The sequence below is a fragment of the Macaca thibetana genome, chromosome 12 (genome assembly GCF_024542745.1).
Source record: "Macaca thibetana thibetana isolate TM-01 chromosome 12, ASM2454274v1, whole genome shotgun sequence".
NCBI lineage: Eukaryota > Metazoa > Chordata > Mammalia > Primates > Cercopithecidae > Macaca > Macaca thibetana.
Window position 1 is genome coordinate 85,694,733 of NC_065589.1, and position 23,309 is coordinate 85,718,041.

At 40.4% G+C, this 23,309-nt stretch overlaps 1 protein-coding gene across 2 annotated transcripts in view; it reads right to left on the minus strand.

Annotated features, from left to right (window-relative positions):
- The window catches only part of GALNT5 (polypeptide N-acetylgalactosaminyltransferase 5), a 67,026-nt gene that overhangs the window by 28,434 nt on the left and 15,283 nt on the right, over positions 1-23,309 (minus strand). For both annotated transcript variants that reach the window (XM_050751747.1, XM_050751746.1), the window contains exons 2-3: positions 11,121-11,287; positions 9,422-9,541 (exon numbers count right to left, since the gene is read on the minus strand). In XM_050751747.1, coding sequence (XP_050607704.1) covers positions 9,422-9,541; positions 11,121-11,287 — 287 coding nt within the window. The remainder of the gene's footprint in view (positions 1-9,421; positions 9,542-11,120; positions 11,288-23,309) is intronic.

Consider the following 23,309-nt stretch of genomic DNA (forward strand, 5'->3'; position numbering starts at 1 on the left):
CTTTGAAAATACAGTATACTGAATGTGTGTACTTCATGTTCTAAAGTATTGATGATTGCTCCAGAAATGTAGCTGTAAATGTAGTAATCTTTTTTTTTTTTTTTTTTCTGAATTCGTGGTCAGCATAATTTCATTTCATACTGAAATGAGAGGAACTTTGCTCCTAGGAGTCCTGTGGTGCAAACATAATTTATGTTTGGAAAAAATTGGTAAGCCATTTAGAATGGGTAAAAGAATCTGAAAAGAATACTTGGTATTAAAGGTAGTTGCTGAAGTCCCCTCTAAGAGAGTGTGCCCATTAACGCTGGGGGTGCAGGATTTGGGACTTTGTTTTTAAGAAGCAGAGAGACTGAGATGACAAGTTTGTCCTTAGGAATGATGAAGAGGAAAAATTACTTCACACAATAGGGATGAAAGAAATTAAAGTAGACGAACCGGCAAGGCTAGGAGGTACTGGAAAAGAGTTACAGGAGACGGGAGTAGGGAATGGGAGGTTGCTGATGAATGGGTATGGAGTTTTATTTTTGCAAGGTAAAAAGAGTCATGTAGACTGCACATCAATGTGAACGTATGTAACACTATGGGCCTGTACACTTAAAAATGGTTAAGATGGTCCATTTTTATATTCTATGTATTTTACACAATTTTTAAAAAGACTTAAGAGGAAGAAAAAGAAAATAAAAGGAAAAGAAACTTGGAGACCAGAAGTAGTATTAAGAACTCTTTTTTTCCCTGTTAGTTGTGTGAAGTAACACTCTTTCCCTCCCCAGTGAAACCTCAGTAGCATCTACATTGCTCCAGAGGATCTTATACAAGTGAAGTATGTGTATGTGTGTGTGTGGTGTGATGTGTGTGTGAGAGAGTGTAACAACCTAGGAAATAAGCTCCTGGTCCAGATCCTATGTGTGATCTTTCAGGCCCAACCACAGGTAAAACAAAGGCTCTACCTAGTGGGGCGCTCATGGGGGAAACCTGCTTTCTCACTCAGACTTGGTGCCCAGCCAGTGTGTTGAAGTCTCTAAAGGGAGTTGTGGTCCAGGACTCAGACCCTCCACTCGGCTGCAGGACTTGCTCTTCTGCCTGTCTGCATTCCTAACCCAGGTGCCTCCATTCAGGCCAAAGCCTCTGCCAGGACCACTTTATTGGAGAGGGAATGGGTCTCGAAGACACTTTGCTCAACTCGGACTCACTCTTCAGTGCTTTCCCACTCCTAGCCTTTCCCTTTCTTACTCTGGATCCCAGGGCCACATAACAGAAGAACCCTTTTGTGCTGCGTTCCTTGGGCAGGCAGTGAGCTGCCCCTCTTGTCTGCTCTGCTCTGCTCTGATCCACTACTCAGCAACATTCCAGGGGGAAAAATGGAACACAGGAGGAGCCAATGCCTTCTCCTCTTCAGCCTCCTGCTGATACTGTTGCAGTAAGGGATTAAGGCTTGACTACTGCTTTCATTTTGGTTTATCATTTTAATTGACTGTGTTGATACCTGGATGCTCAGCTTAGCTCTTGACACACCTGTAAGAGCAACCATCATCTAAGTGCTTGTTCTATGCCAGCCTCCGTTCTAAACATTCTTCATGGATGTTTTGTGTCGTCCTTACAACAACCCTGCAGTATAGAACTAATTTTTATTCCCACTTAAGAGACAAGGAAACTAAAGAACAAAGACCTTAGGTAACTTTTCTATGGTTGCACAGTTAACAAACAGCAATGTGATATTAGAAAACAAGTAGCTCATTCCATAGATTACGTTCCTTAAAAATTGCTAGAAGGAGGCAGAGCTTTGGGTATGGGAAGGCTTAGAAAACAAAATGAGGACAGTTATCTAGATGATAGATCATTATCACCGAAATCTGCAAACTACCTCTCAATTAATGGAATTTAGCATCATATTAATTACTTGGTTAACAATGGCATTTTTGCATCAGGGTAAGGTATTGGTGTGGAGTGTTCTTGAGGAGTCTGTTTAGTGAAACCATCTGTGAGAGGCAACTCCCCCACCATGTAGTCTTCTGTTCTTGGAGACAGCAGTTTCATTTCCTGACCAGGCTGGAAGGGTCCTATTTTCAGGGCATTAATGCTTGTTTGACAATGACAGGGTATTGTCCCCTGCATGGTCTGAATGTATGTGTCAATCCAAAATTCATATTTTGAAACCTAACCCTAAGGTGATAGTATTAGGAGGTGGGGCCTTTGTGATAAGATCATGAGGGTGGAGCCTTCTTAAGTAGGATTAGTACCCATATGAAAGAGGCTGGAGAGTGTTTGTGAGTCCCTTTTGCCCTTCCACCGTGTAAGGTCACAGCAACAAGGTGCCACCTTTGAAGCAGACAGTGAGCTGTCACTAGACACCGAATCTGCTACTGCCTTGATCTTGGACTTCCCAGCCTCCAAAACTGTGATCAAGAAATATATGCTATTTATAAATTATCTAGTGTAAGGCATTTTGTTATAGCAGCCCAAAAGGACTAAGCCATCTCCTAAGGGTGTCCTTTGGGGATGGCACCTTTGGGACAACCCTCTCCCCAGTCATGGGAAGACCCACAGGGTTATGTAGGTATATGAAGCATGGCCTGCTAAAGTCCACTTGGCTAGTGGTATACAATGTGGTAAAAAAAAGATTCCTGGCCGGGCGTGGTGGCTCATGCCTGTAATCTTAGCACTTTGGGAGGCCGAGGTGGTAGGATCATGAGGCTGAGAGATCAAGGCCATCCTGGCCAACATGGTGAAACCCCATCTCTACTAAAAATACAAAAATTAGCTGGGCCTGTGTGTGTGCCTGTAGCCCTAGCTATTCAGGAGGCTGGGGCAGGAAAAGCACTTGAACCCGGGAGGTGGAGGTTGCAGTGAGCAGAGATCGAGGCACTGCACTCCAGCCTGGTGACACAGCGAGACTCCGTCTCAAAAACAAAAAACAAAAAGCACAAAAACAAAAACAAAAAATAAGATTTCTACTTGTGGTCCATTCAGACCTAGAGTTTAAAGAGCAGTGTTTACTATACCACCTGTCCCTATCCCCATAGCAACCTTATGAAGTCAAAGGGGCCTGGATTATCTTTCTCAGTCCCCAGTGGCAGCAGGATGGGTTCCCAAACCTACATTCACTTCCCACCTGGCCCAGATCCCTATGAAAATTCTCATTCATTTGCTGCCAGGACCTAAGGGAAGCAGCATCTGCTCAAAACATAGTCTGGAATTTTATATTGTTTTATTTTGGGGAAGAGGAGAATCCTCCCATGCATGCATGCTATTGCTCTACTTTCAGACATTTTGTTTTAAAATAAGATCTTAGGACTAAGGTGAGAAAACAGGGAGCTTTCTGTGTAGCTGACTCTTGGTGGGATTTCTGATTGGTGTGATTATTGTCTATGGACATTGTACACACTGTTCCTGATTTGGAGAGGCTGAGAAGCACAGTGAAATAAGCATAGCATTAAAGTTACATACAATAGCCTTCAATCCGAGCTCTGCTTTTCCTAGCCAGTTTAGATAAGTTACTTAACCTTTTTGAGCTTTGCCTTGTAAAGATATTTCTAAGATCTACCTCATACCTAAATTCTTTAAAAATGGCTAGTATAATTTACTGTCAGAATAATCAACCCAATCACTTAAAATTTTTAAATTGACACATAATAATTATATATATTTATAGGGTACATAGTGATATTTGATACATAAAATGTGTAGTGATCAAATCAGGGTAATTAGCATATCAATCACCTCAAACATTTATCATTTATGTGTATTGGGAACATTCAAAATCCTCTCTGATAGCTGCTTGAAAACATATAATAAACTATTGTTAACTATAGTGACCCTATAGTGCTATAGAGCACTAGATTTGGAAAGGGTAGGGGAGAGGGGATATAGGGAGAGGTTGGTTAAAGAATATAAAATTTTAGTCCAATCTTGATTGCTACCTGGTAGGATTTTCTGTTTCTAAGGATAGGTCACAATAATACTGGATTGTTTACAGATGGGTTTCATTTGTAACTTAAAAATTTGGAGGGTGGGGGGCAACATAAAACTGTTCAATGTGCCAAACAATTTTGGGTCCTTGTTGAGCATGGACCCCCACTTATATCCAGTGTACCAACCTGGAATATTGCTGCAGAACCAGTTAATGCTGGATGGTTATGTCAAGGGTTCCTCGAGGGATGTTGGCTTGGCATGCCATTTAATTTTACATAATGCCTCCTAAGTAACGCTAAGGAAATAATTTTTACCTGCAGCAGATACAAGTTATAAAAGTTTGCAGAAAGATGTCTACTGTTGCTTTTTAGGAGACCTTGGAGTTTGCTAGGAGTTAGATGTCACCTGTCCAGTTACTTAAAGTTAGCCAAGTGATTATTTAGAATGCTCATAGAAATGTCAGGAATTTTGCTAAACGCCATGTCATGAAGGAAATGAAAACCTAATATTTACTCTGACTCTCTACTGCCTGACTGTAACTCCTCTTGGCAGGGCAGTAAATCACTTGGTCTGTTCCATACTAGGAAGGAATGTGGGTGATCTACTTGTTCCCTGAAATTCATTTACTGCATCTTTTTAATTCTGTTGGCTTCATAGAGTGAGCAATTCTTAGAGATCCATTGCCCCTGGCCTACCTGTCAAATTTTGAAATCCTACTTGGGCCTCTCAACCTCCTCATTCACAGCAAGCAACTGATTGGACCTAATCTTTTTGCCTGAAATAGATTCAGATGAAGAACTAATATGCCCTGGAAACGGAATGCATAGTAGACATCGCTAACGGTAAGGCAGATCAGTGCTTGGCCCCTTATTATTTTGCAGATGATTGCAGACTTTCAGAGAGCCTCCTGCAGACCTTCAGAGAGCCTCATAATACAATGGGACCAAAATAGGCCATCTGACTTCTATTTTTGCATGTCTTTGGATCTCTGGATCTCACCCTTGCCTGTTAATTCCCTTTTGAGTCCTAAAGGGCAAATCTGTAGGGAACAGTTGCGCCAAGGCCTGTCAGGTTCTGGACTCAGATTCTTATCTTTAAACTCTTTGTTTGGTGAGGCATCCTAGAGAAAATTTTTGTCTGCTGTCTTTGCTGACCTCTAATTTACAGGAACTCTTCAGGAGGCCCTTAGTCTCTTACTTATCTCTACTCTTGAGAGCTGTGGCACACCCAGGGGAGTTTGAGAGGACCCACCCCGCCTGCCATCTCTGCTCAATGCCAGTCTCTGAATTACATTCTCTGCTAAAATTGATCCTGCATTGCCTTGAATTCCCCACAGGGGACAGGTGTACTTCCTGGCATTGGATGTATCCCTGGGCAAGGATACATCGAGACACATCTTTCTTCTTTCCAAACTCTCAAGTACCTAAGCTCCACTAATGCTGCTCAAAGTGTAGGTCACAGACCCTGCTGTCTACAGGGAGATAGCAATAGAAATTGAGAACAAATATTTTGAAACTTTATAGCAATTTGCCAAATTTATAAATTTATATATATATATATATATATTTTTTTTTTTTTTTTTGAGACAGTGTTTTGCTCTTGTTGCCCAGGCTAGAGTGCAGTGGTGTGATATCACCTCACTGCAACCTCCGTCTCCCGGGTTCAAGAGATTCTCTGCCTTAGCCTCCTGAGTAGCTGGGATTACAGGCACCCACCACCACTCCTGGCTAATTTTTTGTATTTTTCGTAGAGACGGTTTTGCCATGTTGGGTAGGCTGGTCTCGAACTCCTGACTTCAGGTGATCTGCCTGCCTCAGCCTCCCAAAGTGCTGGGATTACTGGCGTGAGCCACTGCACCCAGCCATATATAATTTATATATAATAAAAATGGGTTTGTGTTTTATATATCTACTTTCCTTTTTGAGTAATTAATATTTGTTATAATTTACAAAGGGGTAGGTCAATAAAAAAATGGAAATTAGGGGAAAAAAGTCCTTTTTAGATAGTTTGGGAAGCATCACTCTACTAGGCAGTGGCAAGCAATTAAGATACACCTAGCTGGGGTTTTTCAAACTGAGAGCTGTAGATCCTCTTAGTGAATCAATCACTAAATCAATTTATTGAGATTGGCCAGGATCTAAAAAATAAATAACATAGAAAAGAAGATATTAGAATCTATTCCACATGTTATTTGATAAAATGTCTACTGTAGTTATATGTGTGATTACACATGTAGTGAATTGTGATGAAAAATTTATTTCTACATAAGTCATCATCAAAATGGTTTGAAAGTTACTGAGCTAATATTCTCAAGGGTGTTAATGAATCTGAATTTACATTCAGATTTGCTAAATTCAAAGAAATTACTTTATGAATGTAACTGCAAACACTTGAGCAAGCAGTTGCAACTGCTTTAATCAAGCTCATAACACCCCTTCTAAGACACGCCACCCATGTCGTCTAATAGTTTGGACTGTGTTGGAGGCCATTACTAGCATACTCTGTGCTCCATGCAGGCAGAGAGAATATTTTTAAATAAGTAATCCATATTTGGTTCTGTATTCTACTTTCTGCACGTGAATATCTAATTTTCATCTCAAATTTATATGGACAAAATCAAAACTCAACTGCAATTCCAAACCTGCTCCTCCAATTTTGAGCCTACCACCCACCAAGCTGTTCAGATACCAGTCCTAGAGTTTGTTTCTGATTGCTCTCATTCTCTTCACATCCTATCTGATGGCAAGTCCTATACGTTCCATGTGCACAATCTATGATGAAGCTGACCATTTCTCCCATTTACCCTGGCACCTCCCTGGTACTTGGACAACTAAAATAGCCTCCCTGCTTCGTTTTTCATCTTCCTAATATCCATTATCTACACAGTGGCCAAAATGAACTTTCAAAATGTACATCAGACAGTTTTGTTCCCATTTAACATTCTTCACTGGCTTCACCTTATACTAAGAATAATGCCTACAATCTTTAAGTGATGCACAAAACTTTAGAAAAACTTGCTTTTTTCTTTCCCCCCAAATGAATCTTTTATGACTCTCCCCATGGTCAGCACCCATGAGTCAAAATGAACTTATTTCTTTACCTTGAATATGCCAAGCTCATTTCTTCATTAGGACATTTGTACTTCTTGTTCCATTTGCTTGGTAATAGTCTTCACCCAGACCTCAGCTCAAAAGTTACCTACTTAAACTAGTTCTTGAGTATCCTATTTGTACATCATTTATAGATAATTATTTTCCAAAGGAAATTAAGCATGGAATGCCATTAGATTTTTCTGAATGCAGTCTCTCATTGAGAATCTTAACTGTCACTGCAATGCCAATTTTGGTGTGATGTATTTGTTGTTCACTTAAAATTTCCTCTACAAAGAGAAGACATTTGTTAGCAAACCAATGAAATGAGAAGAGCTTCAAATATGGGGTCCAGTTACGAGAAAATTAAACTCACGTAAGCAGGTAATTTCCCATCAGAACATGCTTGAATTTAAGCTGGTGAAGAACTGTAAAAGCAGGGCGTACAGGACCGGAGTAGTGACTAAGTGTCTAGAGGCCTCAAGGTGTAGTAGATAAGAGGATGGCCTCTGGAGTCAGGGCATTCAGGTGCCAGCTTTGGATTTACCACTGACTAGATGGGTGAGCTTGCATAAGGCACAGCCTCACTGCACTTCTATATTCTCATATGTAGAATGAGGATGTGATTGTACCCATCTCATAGAGTTATTGTGAGGATTCAATCAGTTAATATATGAAGTATTCAGAATGGCACCTAGCATATAAGTCAGCTACTATCACAGGGCACAGATTCTTCCTTAGAAACTTATGAGCATGAACCCAAATGTTTGATGTTGTTTGTAGAATACTCATAAAATAGACTCACTTCTCATTCACTCACCAACACCTGCACACTAAAAAAAGGAGGGGAAAAGAAGGCATATGGCCTTTGGGGAAGGCAGAAAAAACCTAGGAAGAACAGACATGGGTCAGAGAAGAGAGGGGTGAGGATTGTAGAATTAAAACTTTATGAAATCTTGAAATACTGATTGGTCAGGTCAAAAAGGTGCAGGCTTGAAGAAGCTCCTAGTGACCAAATTTGGGACAATTTGAACACCAACAAGAATAATGGTGATATAATACACATTTAACTTCTAAGCCATAAATCCATATTGGTGAGGGGATGAGAGGGAGGGGAGAGGGAGGTTGAGGGGGAAGGGAGGAAGAGTTAGAAAACAGGAGAGGGAGAGATAGAGATTTTTTTCCTTACACATGAGTGCCAGCTAAATAAAAAAGAATGAATTATAGAAAAGCAACTTTTCAGTCCTCAATGTAATAATTGATTTAAGCAAGGATCATCAATGGATACTAAAAACCATTGGGTAAAACATTGTAAGAAAAACAGAATATTCTCATGGGTTAATGTATCATTCCACAAATTACTTCTTACTCCCAAAGTAAAGATCTAGCTGTCAACATCTTAACTAACTTCTCAAAGTTAGTATCAACAATACTGGTAATATTATGTTATATTATATGACTCTTGATGAGATGTATACCGTTTCTATCACCTATGTAGTAGCATTCTATATAATATTTTCACCCCAAAAACATTTATCCTGCAGGTAACAAGAAGAAATTGAAAATTTCAGAACATGGTCAGTTGTACCAAACAAATGGCATGAACTTAAAATACACACACACACACACACACACACACACACAAATGTTTAAGCAAAGTGTGAGGAGTTGAGTATTCTAGACTAAGAAGACCAAACTATCAAATGCAGGGTATGAAACTTAATTAGTTTCTGAATTTAAAAAAAACGTTTTGCGGCCTGTAATCCCAGCATTTTGGGAGGCTGAGGCAGGCAGATCACGATGTCAGGAGATCAAGACCATCCTGGCTAATGTGGTGAAACCCCATCTCCATTAAAAATACAAAAAATTAGCCAGGCATGGTGGCGGGTGCCTGTAGTCCCAGCTTCTTGGGATGCTGAGGCAGGAGAATGGCCTGAACCTGGGAGGCGGAGCTTGCAGTGAGCTGAGATGGCGCCACTGCACTCCAGCCTGCACTCCAGCCTGGGCGTCAGAGCGAGACTCCGTCAAAAAAACAAAAAAACAAAAAAAATCCAAAACCAAAAAAATTTTGGGAACAATGACAAAACTTGAAAATAGCATATAGTAGGTATTATATTTAGTTATGAAAGCTGTGCTTATTTAAGAGAATGCTCCTGTTCTTCAGAGATGCCTACTGAGGTCCTTAGGGGTGCAGTATGATGATGTCTGTAACTTCTTTTTCAAAGGTTCAGGAAAAAAGTATCTACAATAGGTGTCTATGTGTGTTTATGATAGAGCACATATTATAAAAACTTTAAAACTGATGGAACTAAGTGATGCATATATAGGCATCATTGTGCTAGTCTTTCACATTTTCTGTATGTTTGAGAAACATTTTAAATTAAAACAAAATGTAACATACAAAAAAATGAGTAGCTTCTTACCTGTTGCATTCTGTGCTCCTGCCAGCCTGGCCCTTATTAAGCCATGTCTCTCTTTGAGGTGAAGAATCCGAACTTTTGGAAACTGGGACATGTATTTATCCAAATTATCTTTTAGGTAGTCTACATCAGAGTAAAGATAAACCAGGAACACTTGAATTAGCTAAGTCTAGATAGTATCAGAAGTGCCTTCCCGAAGTCAAATGCCAAAAACTATGACATTACCATCATCACTGAATTTTATTCCTTGGGTCATAATTTTATTTTCTGATGTCATTTTCTTGGAAGGATTCTGTCTCATTTCAATATTCAAAGCTGTCTGATTTTTCAAACCCCAAATCTTTGTTTTCAGTGTTGCAAGGTGATACAGTGGAGGGCACACCTTTCTGAGTATTTGTCAAGGTAGGGGAATATTTGCCTTAAAATAAATGTAGCTCCGGCTTCTGCACAATTCTGCTTCTACTCTCAACCCCACCTCTTGCAAAAGCCCTTTCCATGACCCAAGGAAGAGGCTAAACAATGTGTGCAAATAAGACCCTTTCATTTCCTACTCTGACATCCCCTTCCATTACACCTTTTCTCTCTTATTAGATGGCTATGGAGGGATCCAGCTAAAGGAACAGTTTTCTGGGGGCTTTATGAGCCATGTTTATGTGACTTATAGTCACTTCTGTGTGTAATTAAGCTATTGACAGCTATCCTAGGTCGGAATGGCTTCCAGAAAACTTTCTAAGAAAGTTTTTCTTAGGACCCTGAAAACTGAATAAGCTTCAGGTCCCACAGAATCTGGACCTACCCCTCATGAAGGGACTCTTATCTACTTTCTAATTGGGTGCTATTTTTGTTTATGCTTTCAAGGCCACGTTTTATGTTTTCAGCCAGTTTTTCTCTGTCATCCCACAGTTTCTTGAGCTCAATGTGATTATGGTAGAAACTCTGAAGCTAAAGAAACTTCCCATGTTGCTGTGGTCACAGCTCAAGGCTAAGACTTAGCTTAAGGCTAAGTATATTAGCATTGCCAAGTCTTTGCTATTTTCTAAACTTTTCTGAAAAATGGGTTCCATTTTGGGAATTTGTAATGTGGCTGTCAGACCACCTACATACACAAGTTATTTGACAACCTAAAGAGTGAGATTCTTCACTGTAATAAACAAAAATGAATGTAAAGGCTATGGTGGATTCTTCTTTTGAACTTTATTGGAATCACCTCATCTCTCTTGTCCTATTGGCAATTTGTCTTCTTAACACTTAACTGAACACATCATATGCCTTGCTCTCAAGGAAGAAGCCATAAGACCTCAATTTCTTTGCCTTCCATAAAGTCCAACTGTAACTCTAGTTATTACCAGTAGGCAAGGCCTCCCTTTAATTGTGATTCCATTAAAAGGGATTTATGCAATTGTAGAGGACATCTAAACTCCAGTACTTCAAAGTACCCATCTCCAACGAGCCATAGTTAGAAGATCATTCCAACATGGTAGGAGAGTTACAACTGAGACAACTAACTGAATAGAGCTCCAGATGACTTTTAATGTCCACAGATGCTTAGACTTATGTCTCTGAGGCTCCACGTCAAACAATGCATTTGTACAATGTTTATGCTTCATCAAATTATCTTGTAATTTTGCCATCCAAACTGCTACCAAACTTTGCTTCCACCAAACTTTGAAATTTCAAGAGATAGCCCGAGTGGTTTTCTTACCTTTGGTGCTGAAGTCATCTACCAGCAGAATCTCCTTGATGAGGTATGGAGGAGAGCGATTGAGGACACTGTGAACAGATCTCAGGAGAGTGGACCACACTTCATCCACAAAGCACATGATGACACTGGTGGTTGGGAGGTTATTGTGAACTAGCTGCTCTGTACATCTGGGCCGGAATATAAGCAGAACACAAGAGATGTGCTAAGGAGATCCACAAGATAGTTTTAAAAGTCACAGAGTGTGATGGTGTGCATATACACACACAGTCTGTCATCGATCTGTCTGGTCTATCAATCATCTATTTATATATACCAATGATGATTTTATTATTTATCATGTACCTTTTCTTGAGGAGGGGTACATGCAAAATAAAAAAGCAGAAGGATTACCTGTAACAGTGGTTGTTGTAAAAGGACAAGAGATGCAAGACATGAGAATGTTCCATGGAGACATCACACTGCGGTGGAAAGGACATGGGCTTTACAGATAGTTAGACTCTATTTTAAATCTCATGGCCAATATTTCTCAGGTCTTTAACCATTAATGCCTTCTTTAACTTCTCTGTGCCTCAATTTCCTCGTCTGTAGAATGAGGTAATAAATGGTTCTTATTCAATAGAGTTTTGTAGCCTAGTGATAATGTACATACAAAGCCTAGCAGGGTTCCTGGCACAGGAATTTATGAAATGGTAGTTACTGCTATCATTACTAGTTTATATGTTAGAAGATAGCATTCTGACTTATTTAATGTTCCCAAGTAGTTTATGATTGCCTTTCCAACTGGTCATCTGCCAAGTGCCACGGGATCTATTCTTTTCTCCCATTCTGCTTGTGTATGTACTTATGGCATAATATATATGTGCTAAATAATTAAACTCTTTTCAGCTTCCCTATCTGGGGCTCCCTTGCTGATACTCTGCTACAGAATAGCCACAGTTGAAAAACCATTTTGCTGGCATAGGAATGCAATCCAGGCTACAGTGGGAGTTAGTATTCACGCGGGTTGCAACTGGCCTGGGTTTTTTCCCATGCCCTGCGGAATACACTGCCTCACTGCTGGCATTCTTTCACCCCCTGCCTGTGCCACTCTTCATAGGCAGTGTCTAGTGGAACCTCACAAAATGTATTTGCCATCTTACTAACACAGCTACTGTCAGTAATGTGATCATTAATGATGATGACCATAAACATTATAAGCATTCCATATTATTTCAATGTCGACCTCAAATTACCAGCATCTCTTTCTCTTTCTATTGGTGAATAATCAAAATCATGGAAAGACTAGTCCATGATTCTACTGTTAGTAAATGGCAGAGCGGGGATATGAACACTGATCCAGTCTGGCTCCAAAAGTAACCATTGAGGAAGCCTTAGATCCACAAGAATAGAAGCAGCTGGCAGTAGATGTAGCATTTTGTGAGAGCTGGCACTTCTGCCAAATAACATGGTTACACTTTACTTATTCCATAAATAAAAATAGGTAAGAGCAAAAACCATAGTAAAGCAAATCACATTTGCATGGCACTCTAGTGTTGCCAGAGTGCTATTCTGTACATAATTGAATTCGGTCTTCATGACAACTGCTTGAGATACATATTATTATACACTTCTTCAAATAGAGCAAACTAAATCTTGGGAAGTTAAATGACTTACGCACATCATCCACCTAGAAAGGATATATAAGGAAATGTGAACAAATAATGTTTTCACTTTACTGCTGGTTTTTCTGTAGGAGAATGGGTTTTGGAAATAGATATGTGCTCAAATATCAGTTTTTCTAATTACGGATTTGGAACAGCTTTACTACTTCTTTGAACCTCAATTTGCCAACTACAAAGCTGAAATTAAACATGTACCTGTAAGATTACATATAAATATATGTAAAGCTCATCTAATATATATCTGACACATAGGGAGTACTTAAGAAATGGTAGACAAATCCAGCTATGCTTCATAATATCAATGGTTTCCTAAATGGTTGTTTATCATAACAATTGACAAAGCCTTAGAAAAATATAAATATCCAATCCTCAGCACCAGAAAATCAATGTACAAGGTTTGCAGAGGGCCCAAGAATCCATGTCTTAAAATACAAACAAATAAAACAAAATGCAAAGAAACCAACCAACCAACAAACAAAAGAACGACTCACAAATCATTGATTGGTGAGTTTAAGAACTTGAGCTCGCCGGGCGTGGTGGCTCAAGCCTGTAATCTCAGCACTTTGGGAGGCCGAGACGGGCGGATCACGAGGTCAGGAAATCGAGACCATCCTGGCTAACACGGTGAAACCCCGTCTCTACTAAAAAATATAAAACTCTAGCCGGGCGAGGTGGTGGGCGCCTGTAGTCCCAGCTACTCGGGAGGCTGAGGCAGGAGAATGGCGTAAACCCGGGAGGCGGAGCTTGCAGTGAATAGAGATCCGGCCACTGCACTCCAGCCTGGGCGACAGAGCGAGACTCCGTCTCAAAAACAAAAACAAAACAAAACAAAACAAAAAAACTTGAGCTCAAAATAAAGTTAATTTATTATTATTGTTTGAGGCTAATATTAAAAAAAATAAATTGAGGGCTGATAGAAGCATGTCCTAAATGTTCAAGTGACATAGAATTAAAATAACACATTTTGATTCAGTATCTTGATGTAGTGATCAGGTATCTAATGCTAACTTAAAATAGCAGACTGTCTAAACTAATACTAGTCTACACAAAGGATCCATGCATTGGCATTTCTGAATAATATGAGAAGATATTCCTCTCTTCACTTAAGAGCTTTATCAGTTTACTTTGGTTACCATAACAAATTACTGAAAATTCTACTTAACAGTTCCTTCCTGAATGTATCTATTTTCTCTCACATTTTTACTCTGAACAGAAAGAAGATAACAGTCCGCATCCTCAACATTTTGCTTGGTACTCTCCTCAGCTAAATATCCGAGTTAATCATTGGCAAGTTCTGCTAATTTTCACATGACTATAGGACACAATTAAGCCAAGCTCACTGCCACTATGTAACACGGATCATTTTTCCTCCATTTCTCAATCATGTGCTCTGTATTTCCTTCTAAGCCTGTACCAGAAGTACTTACAATGCTCATATTTTTGCCAACATTCTGCTCAAGATAGCATACATATTTTCAAAGACGACTGATAGAAGCTTGCTTTCTATTTTTTTCTGAAACAGAGTCTTGCTCTGTTGCCCAGGCGGGAGTGCAATGGCACAATCTTGATAGAAGCTTTCTCTACTGTGCCGCTCACTTCCTTCTGAGCCCTCACCAACAGCATACTTGATATCCACATTTCTACCACCAGTGACTTCAGGGCATTCTAGGTTTTTTCTGTGATGCTTCACAGAATTCTTCCAGCCTCTACTTATTACCTAATTCCTTGGTGTATTAGGCCATTTTTGTGTTGCTCTAAAGAAATCCACCTGGCCAGGTACCTGTAATCCCAGCAATTTGGGAGGCCGAGGCAGGTGGATCACTTGAGGTCAGGAGTTCGAGACCAGCGTGGCCAACATGGTGAAATCCAGTATCTACTAAAAATACAAATATTAGCCGGGCATGGTAGCAGGTGCCTGTAATCCCAGCTATTTGGGAGGCTGAGGCAGGGAGAATTATTTGAACGCTGGAGGTGGAGGCTGTAGTGTGTAGTGAGCTGAGATCACACCACTGCACTCTAGCCTGGGTGACAGAGTGAGACTCCATCTATAAAAAAAAAAAAAAGAAATACTTGAGACTAGCTAATTTACAAAGAAAAGAGGTTTAATTGGCTCACAGTTCTGCAGGCTGTACAGGAAGCATGGCTCTGGCATGTGCTCAGCTCCCAGTGAAGCCTCAGGGAGCTTTTACCCATGGCAGAAGACAAAGCGGGAGCAGGCATGTCACATGACAGAGCAAGCAAGAGACAGCAAGGTGAGGTCTCCCACCCTTTTAAACAACCAAATCTTGTGTGAACTGAAGGAGAACTCACATATCACCAAGGGGATGGCACTAAGTCATTCATTACAGATCTGCCTCTGTGATCCAATACCTCCCACCAAGTCTCACCTCCAACACTGGAGGTCACATTTCAACATGAGATTTGAAGGGGACAAACATCCAAACCATATAACTTGGACATTCCTTGGATGATACTTCTGTATTTTGGGGTATTTGTTATAGTAGCACCTCACTCCTTGATACCAAATTTATATTAGTTTCTTCTGACTACCATGACAAATTACCACAAACTTGGTAACATATTCTGTCACATTTCTGGGGGCCAGAATTCTAAAACCAACATGTCAATAGGGCCTCACTCCCTCCACAAGCTGTAGGGGAGATTTAGTTCCTTGCCTCTTTCAGTTTCTGCTGGCAATCCTTGACTTGTTACATCACTCAAATCTCTCTCTCTGTCTTCACATCACTTTCTCCTCTGTCTCTCTCTGGGTGAAACCTCTGCCTGGCTCTCTTTTTTATAAAAGTGTTTATACATGTGATTTAGGGCATTTGGGGCCTATCTGGGTAATTCAGGGTAAATGTCTCCTCTCAAGATCCTTCATCACATCTCTTGCTTCAGAAGGTAATATTTACTCTTTTTCCAGGTGAGGTAACAATCACAGTTTCTGACAATTAGGAAGTAAATATAGTTTTGGAGAACCATGTCTTTTAGCCTGACACAAGGGCTTATTGAGTTAAGGCAAGAAATAGGCTGGGTGAGGTAGCTCATGCCTGTAATCCCAGCACTTTGGGAGGCCAAGGCAGGTGGATCACTTGAGGTCAGGAGTTCGAGACCAGTCCAACCAACATGGAGAAACCCCGTCTCTACTAAAAAATACAAAAAATTGAGGTCTGCTCCAAGATGGCCAAGTAGGAAGAGCTCTGGTCTGCAGCTCCCAGAGTGATTGACACAGAAGATGGGTGATTTCTGCATTTCCAACTGAGGTACCTGGTTCATCTCACTGGGGCTGGTTGGACAGTGGGTGCAGCCCACGGAGGGTGAGCTGAAGCAGGGTGGAGCATTGCCTTACCCGGGAAGCGCAAGGAGTCTGGGGATTTCCCTTTCTTAGCCAAGGGAAGCTGTGACAGATTGTACCTGAAAAAATGGGACACTTTTGCCCAAATACTGTGCTTTTCCCACTGTCTTAGCAACCGGCAGACCAGGAGATTCTCTCCTGTGTCTGGCTCGGTGGGTCCCACACCCACGGAGCCTTGCTCACTGCTAGTGCAGCAGTATGAGATCAAACTGGGAGGCAGCAGCTAGCTAGGGGAGGGACGTCCACCATTGCTGAGGCTTGTGTAGGTAAACAAAGCAGTCGGGAAGCTCAAACTGGGCGGAGCCCACTGCAGCTCAGCAAGGCCTACTGCCTCTGTAGACTCCACCTTTGTGAGCAGGGCATAGGTGAACAAAAGGCAGCAGACAACTTCTGCAGACTTAAATGTCCCTATCTGACAGCTCTGAAAAGAGCAGTGATTCTCCCAGCACAACATTTGAGCTCTGAAAATGGACAGACTGCCTCCTCAAGTGGGTCCCTGATCCCTGTATAGCCTAACTGGGAGACACCTCATATAGGTGGGTGTCCCTCTGGGACAAAGCTTCCAGCGGAAGGACCAAGCAGCAATATTTGCTGTTCTGTAGCCTCCACTGGTGATACCCAGTCAAACAGGGTCTGGAGTGGACCTCCAGCAAACTCCAACAGATCTGCAGCTGAGGGACCTGACTGTTAGAAGGAAAACTAACAAACAGAAAGGAATACCATCAACATCAACAAAAAGGACATCTACACTAAAACCCCATCTGTAGGTCATCAACATCAAAGACCAAAGGTAGATAAAACCACAAAGATGGGGAGAAACCAGGGCAGAAAAGCTGAAAACTCTAAAAATCAGAGTGCCTCTTCTCCAAAGGATTGCAGCTCCTTGCCAGCAATGGAACAAAGCTGGATGGAGAATGACTTGGACAAGTTGATAGAAGTAGGCTTCAGAAGGTCAGTAATAACAAAATTCACTGAGCTAAAGGAGCATGTTCCTTCCCATCACAAGGAAGTAAAAACCTTGAAGAAAGGCTAGATGAATGGCTAACTAGAACAGTGTAGAGAAGACATTAAATGACCTGATGGAGCTGAAAACCTGATGGGCAAGAGAACTTTGTGATGCATTCACAAGCTTCAATAGCCGATTCAATCAAGTGGAAGAAAGAGTATCAGTGATTGAATATCAAATGAATGAAATGAAGTGAGAAGAGAAGTTTAGAGAAAAAAGAGTAAAAAGAAATGAACAAATCCTACAAGAAATATGGGACTATGTGAAAAGACCAAATCTACATCTGACTGGTGTACCTGAAAGTGATGGGGAGAATGGAACCAAGTTGGAAAACACCCTTCAAGATATTATCCAGGAGAACGTCCCCAACCTAGCAAGGCAGGCCAACATTCAAATTCAGGAAATACAGAGAACACCACAAAGATACTCCTTGACAAGAGCAACCCCAAGATAAATAATTGTCAGATTCACCAAGGTTGAAGTGAAGGAAAAATGTTAAGGGCAGCCAGAGAGAAAGGTCATGTTACCCACAAAGGGAAACTCATAGGACTAACAGCAGATTTTTTGGCAGAAACTCTACAAGCCAGAAGAGAGTGGGGTCCAATATTCAACATTCTGAAAGAAAAGAATTTTCAACCCAGAATTTCATATCCAGCCAAACTAAGCTTCATGAGTGAAGGAGAAATGAAATCCTTTACAGACAAGCAAATGCTGAGAGATTTTGTCAACACCAGGCCTGCCTTACAAGAGCTCTTGAAGGAAGCAATCAACATGGAAAGAAACAACCCATACCAGCCACTGCAAAAACAGGCCAAATTGTAAAGACCATTGATGCTATGAAGAAACTGCATCAATTAATGGGCAAAATAACCAGCTAACATCATGACAGGATCAAATTCAAACATAACAATATTAACCTTAAGTGTAAATGGGATAAATGCCCCAGTGAAAATACACAGACTGGCAAATTGGATAGAGTCAATACCCATCAGTGTGCTGTATTCAGGAGACCCATCTCATGTGCAGAGACACACATAGGCTCAAAATAAAGGGATAGAGGAAGATCTACCAAGCAAATGGAAAGCAAAAAAAAGCAGGGGTTGCAATCCTAGTCTCTGATAAAGCAGACTTTAAACCAACAAAGATCAAAAGAGACAAAGAAGGCCATTACATAATGGTAAAGGAATCAATTCAACAAGAAGAGCTAACTATCCTAAATATATGTGTACCCAATAGAGGAGTACCCAGATTCATAAAGCAAGTCCTTAGAGACCTACAAAGAGACTTAGACTCCCACACAATAATAATGGGAGACTTTGACACCCCACTGTCAATATTAGACAGACCAATGAGACAGAAGGTTAAAAGGGATATCCAGGACTTGAACTCAGCTCTGCACCAAGCAGACCAAATAGACATCTACAGAATTCTCCACCCCAAATCAACAGAATATTCGTTCTCCATAGCACAGCATCACACTTATTCTAAAATTGACCACATAATTGGAAGTAAAGCACTCCTCAACAAATGTAAAATAACAGAAATCACAACAAACTGTCTCTCAGAACACAGTGCAATCAAATTAGAACTCAGGATTAAGGAATTTACTAAAAACCACACAACTACATGGAAACTGAACAACCTGCTCCTGAATGACTACTGAGTAAATAACGAAATGAAGGCAGAAATAAAGATGTTCTTGGAAACCAGTGAGAGCAAAGACACAACATACCAGAATCTCTGGGACACATTTAAAGCAGTGTGTAGAGGGAAATTTATAACACTAAATGCCCACAAGAGAAAGCAGGAAAGATCTAAAATCAACACCCTAACATCACAATTAAAAGAACTAGAGAAGCAAGAGCAAACACATTCAAAAGCTAGCAGAAGGCAAGAAATTACTAAGATCAGAGGAGAGCTAAAAGAGCTAGAGACACAAAAAACCCTTCAAAAAATCAATGAGTCCAGGAGCGGGTTTTTTGAAAAGATCAACAAACTTGATAGACTGCTAGCAAGACTAATAAAGAATAAAAGAGAGAAGAATCAAATAGACACAATAAAAAATGATGTCACCACTGATACCACGGAAATACAAACTACTGTCAGAGAACACTATAAACACCTCTACTCAAATAAACTAGAAAATCTAGAAGAAATGGATAAATTCCTGGACATATACACCCTCCCAAGACTAAACCAGGAAGAAGTTGAATCTCTGAATAGACCAATAACAGGCTCTGAAATTGAGGCAATAATTAATAGCCTACCAAACAAAAAAATCCAGGACCAGACAGATTCACAGTCAAATTCTACCAGAGGTACAAAGAGGAGGTGGTACCATTTCTTCTCAAACTGTTCCAATCAATACAAAAAGCGGGAATCTTCCCTAACTCATTTTATGGGGCCAGCATCATCCTGATATCAAAGCCTGGCAGAGACACAACAAAAAAAGAGAATGTTAGACCAATATCCCTGATGAACATCGATGCAAAAATCCTCAATAAAATACTGGCAAACCAGAATCCAGCAGCACATCAAAAAGCTTATCCACGATGATCAGGTCAGCTTCACCCCTGGGATGCAAGGCTGGTTCAACATACACAAATAAATAAACGTAATCCATCATATAAACACAACCAAAGACAAAAACCACCTGATTATCTCAATAGATGCAGAAAAGGCCTTCAACAAAATTCAGCAGCCCTTCATGCTAAAATCTCTTAATAAACTAGGTATTGATGGAACGTATCTCAAAATAATAAGAGTTATTTATGACAAACCCACAGCCAATATCATACTGAATTGGTAAAAACTGGAATCATTCCCTTTGAAAACTGGCACAAGACAAGGATGCTCTCTCTCACCATTCCTATTCAATATAGTGTTGGAAATTCTGGCCATGGCAATCAGGCAAGAGAAAGAAATAAAGGGTATTCAATTAGGAAAAGAGGAAGTCAAATTGTCCCTGTTTGCAGATGACATGATTGTATATTTAGAAAACCCCCTCACCTCAGCCCAAAATCTCCTTAAGCTTATCAGCAACTTTAGCAAAGTCTCAGGATACAAAATCAATGTGTAGAAATCACAAGCATTCTTATACACGAATAACAGAGAATCAAATTCCTATACAGGAATAACAGAGAGCCAAATCATGAGTGAACTCCCATTCACAATTGCTACAAAGAGAATAAAATACCTAGGAATCCAACTTACAAGGGATGTGGAGGACCTCTTCAAGGAGAAATACAAACCACTGCTCAATGAAATAAAAGAGGACACAAACAAATGCAAGAACATTCCATGCTCATGGATAGGAAGAATCAAAATAGTGAAAATGGCCATACTGCCCAAGGTAATTTATAGATTCAATGCCGTCCCCATCAAGCAACCTATGACTTTCTTCACAGAATTGGAAAAAACTCCTTTAAAGTCCATATGGAACCAAAAAAGAGCCCACATTGCCAAGACACTCCTAAGCAAAAAGAACAAAGCTGGAGGCATCATGCTACCTGACTTCAAACTATACTACAAGGCCACAGTAACCGAAACAGCATGGAACTGGCACCAAAACAGATACATAGACCAATGGAAAAGAACAGAGGCCTCAGAAATAACACCACACATCTACAACCATCTGATCTTCAACAAACCTGACAAAAACAAGAAATGGGGAAAGAATTCCCTATTTAATAAATGGTGCTGGGAAAACTGGCGAGCCATATGTAGAAAGCTGAAACTGGATCCCTTCCTTACACCTTATACAAAAATTAATTCAAGATGGATTAAAGACTTAAATGTTAGACCTAAAACCATAAAAATTCTAGAAGAAAACCTAGGCAATACCATTCAGGACATAGGCATGGGCAAGGACTTAATGACTAAAACACAAAAGCAATGGCAACAAAAGTCAAAATAGACAAATGGGATCTAATTAAACTAAAGAGCTTCTGCCTGGCAAAAGAAACTACCATCAGAGTGAACATGCAACTTACAGAATGGGAGAAAATTTTTGCAATCTACCCATCTGACAAAGGACTCATATCCAGAATCTTCAAATAACTCAAACAAACTTACAAGAAAAAAAAAACCCCATCAAAAAGTGGGCAAAGGATATGAACAGACACTTCTCCAAAGAAGATGTTTATGCAGCCAACAGACACATGAAAAAATATTCATCAGCACTGGTCATCAGAGAAATGCAAATCAAAACCACAAGAGATACCATCTCACGCCAGTTAGAATGATGATCATTAAAAAGTCAGGAAATAACAGATGCTGGGGAGGATGTGGACAAATAGGAACGCTTTTACATTGTTGGTGGGAGTGTAAATTAGTTCAACCAGTGTGGAAGACAGTGTGGCAAGTCCTCAAGGATCTAGAACTAGAAATACCATTTGACCCAGTGATCCCATTACCAGCTATATACCCAAAGGATTATAAATCATGCTACTATAAAGACACATGCACACGTATGTTTATTGTGGCACTATTAACGATAGTAAAGACTTGGAACCAACCCAAATGTCCATCAATGATAGACTGGATTAAGAAAATGTGGCACATATACACCATGGAATACTATGCAGCCTTAAAAAAAGGATGAGTTCATGTCCTTTGCAGGGACATGGATGAAGCTAGAAACCATCATTCTCAGCAAACTATCACAAGGACAAAAATCCAAACACCACATGTTCTCATTCATAGGTAGGAATTGAACAATGAGAACACTTGGACACAGGGCAGGGAACATCACACACTGCGGTCTGTTGTGGGGTGGGGGGCTGGAGTAGGGATAGCATTAGGAGAAACACCTAATGTAAATGACGAGTTGAGGGGTGCAGCAAACCAACATAAACCTGCACATTGGACACATGTACCCTACAACTTAAAGTACAAAAAAAAAATACAAAAAATTACCCAGGAATCGTGGCAGGCACCTGTAATCCCAGCTACCCGGGAGGCTAAGGCAGGAGAATTGCTTGAAGCCAGCGGGGCAGAGGGTACAGTGAGCTGAGATCGTGCCATTGCACTCCAGCCTTGGCAACAAGAGTGAAATTCTGTCTCAAAAACAAAAACAAAACAAACAAACAAAAAGCAAGAAATGTGCTGTTTTCAAATAAAAATTTAAAATGGTTTCTCGGCCGGGCGCGGTGGCTCAAGCCTGTAATCCCAGCACTTTGGGAGGCCGAGGCAGGCGGATCACGAGGTCAGGAGATCGAGACCATCCTGGCTAACACGGTGAAACCCCGTCTCTACTAAAAATAGAAAAAGAAATTAGCCGGGCGTGGTGGCGGGCGCCTGTAGTCCCAGCTACTCCGGAGGCTGAGGCAGGAGAATGGCGTGAACCCGGGAGGCGGAGCTTGCAGTGAGCCGAGATCGCGCCACTGCACCCCAGTCTGGGCGACAGAGCGAGACTCCATCTCAAAAAAAAAAAAAAAAAAAAAAAAAAAAAAAAAAAAAAAAAATGGTTTCTCTACCCCTCAACAAAAGGTAGGTTTATTTTGAATTTACAGAATTGTTAGTCATGCTGGTTTTTTTCCTCTAAATTTGAAGCTTCTTTGTAGTTTTAGGAGTTTGCACATTGAAGTCCATGAAAGTGTTAATTGGTGATACCAAATTATGAACTATTATATTGAAACTCAATTTTAGAAAAGAAAGATAATTAGAAAAAAAAAGAAGAAAGAATATAAATTGAGGAGCTTCCAAGAAGTACATAAAAAATTGGTCTATTTGGTTGCATGATTACCAACAATTCCAACAATTAAGGGACAATTTTGGAACTGGACAGACTTTAAACTCTGAAATGTTTTTCATAAGGCAAAAGAGGAAACATCTCCAAAATAAGATTCTAATTCTCAGAATCTCTTGTGGTGAACATTAAAGACCAGAGTGATGAGACTAAAGTTTCCCAACGAGAGATTGGTGGGGCGAGAGCACAATGAACTACAAAGTAAAAGGTAAATGAACAATGAAACACCATCTCATACCACTTAGAATGGCAGTTGTTAAAAAGTCAGAAAACAACTGTTGCTGGCAAGGCTGTGAAGAAAAGAGAATGCTTATACACTTCCATACTGTTGGTAGGAATGTAGTTCCTACCAATTACTTTATGCACTGTACAAGGCAGTTTGGAGATACCTCAAAGAACTTAACATAGAACTACCATT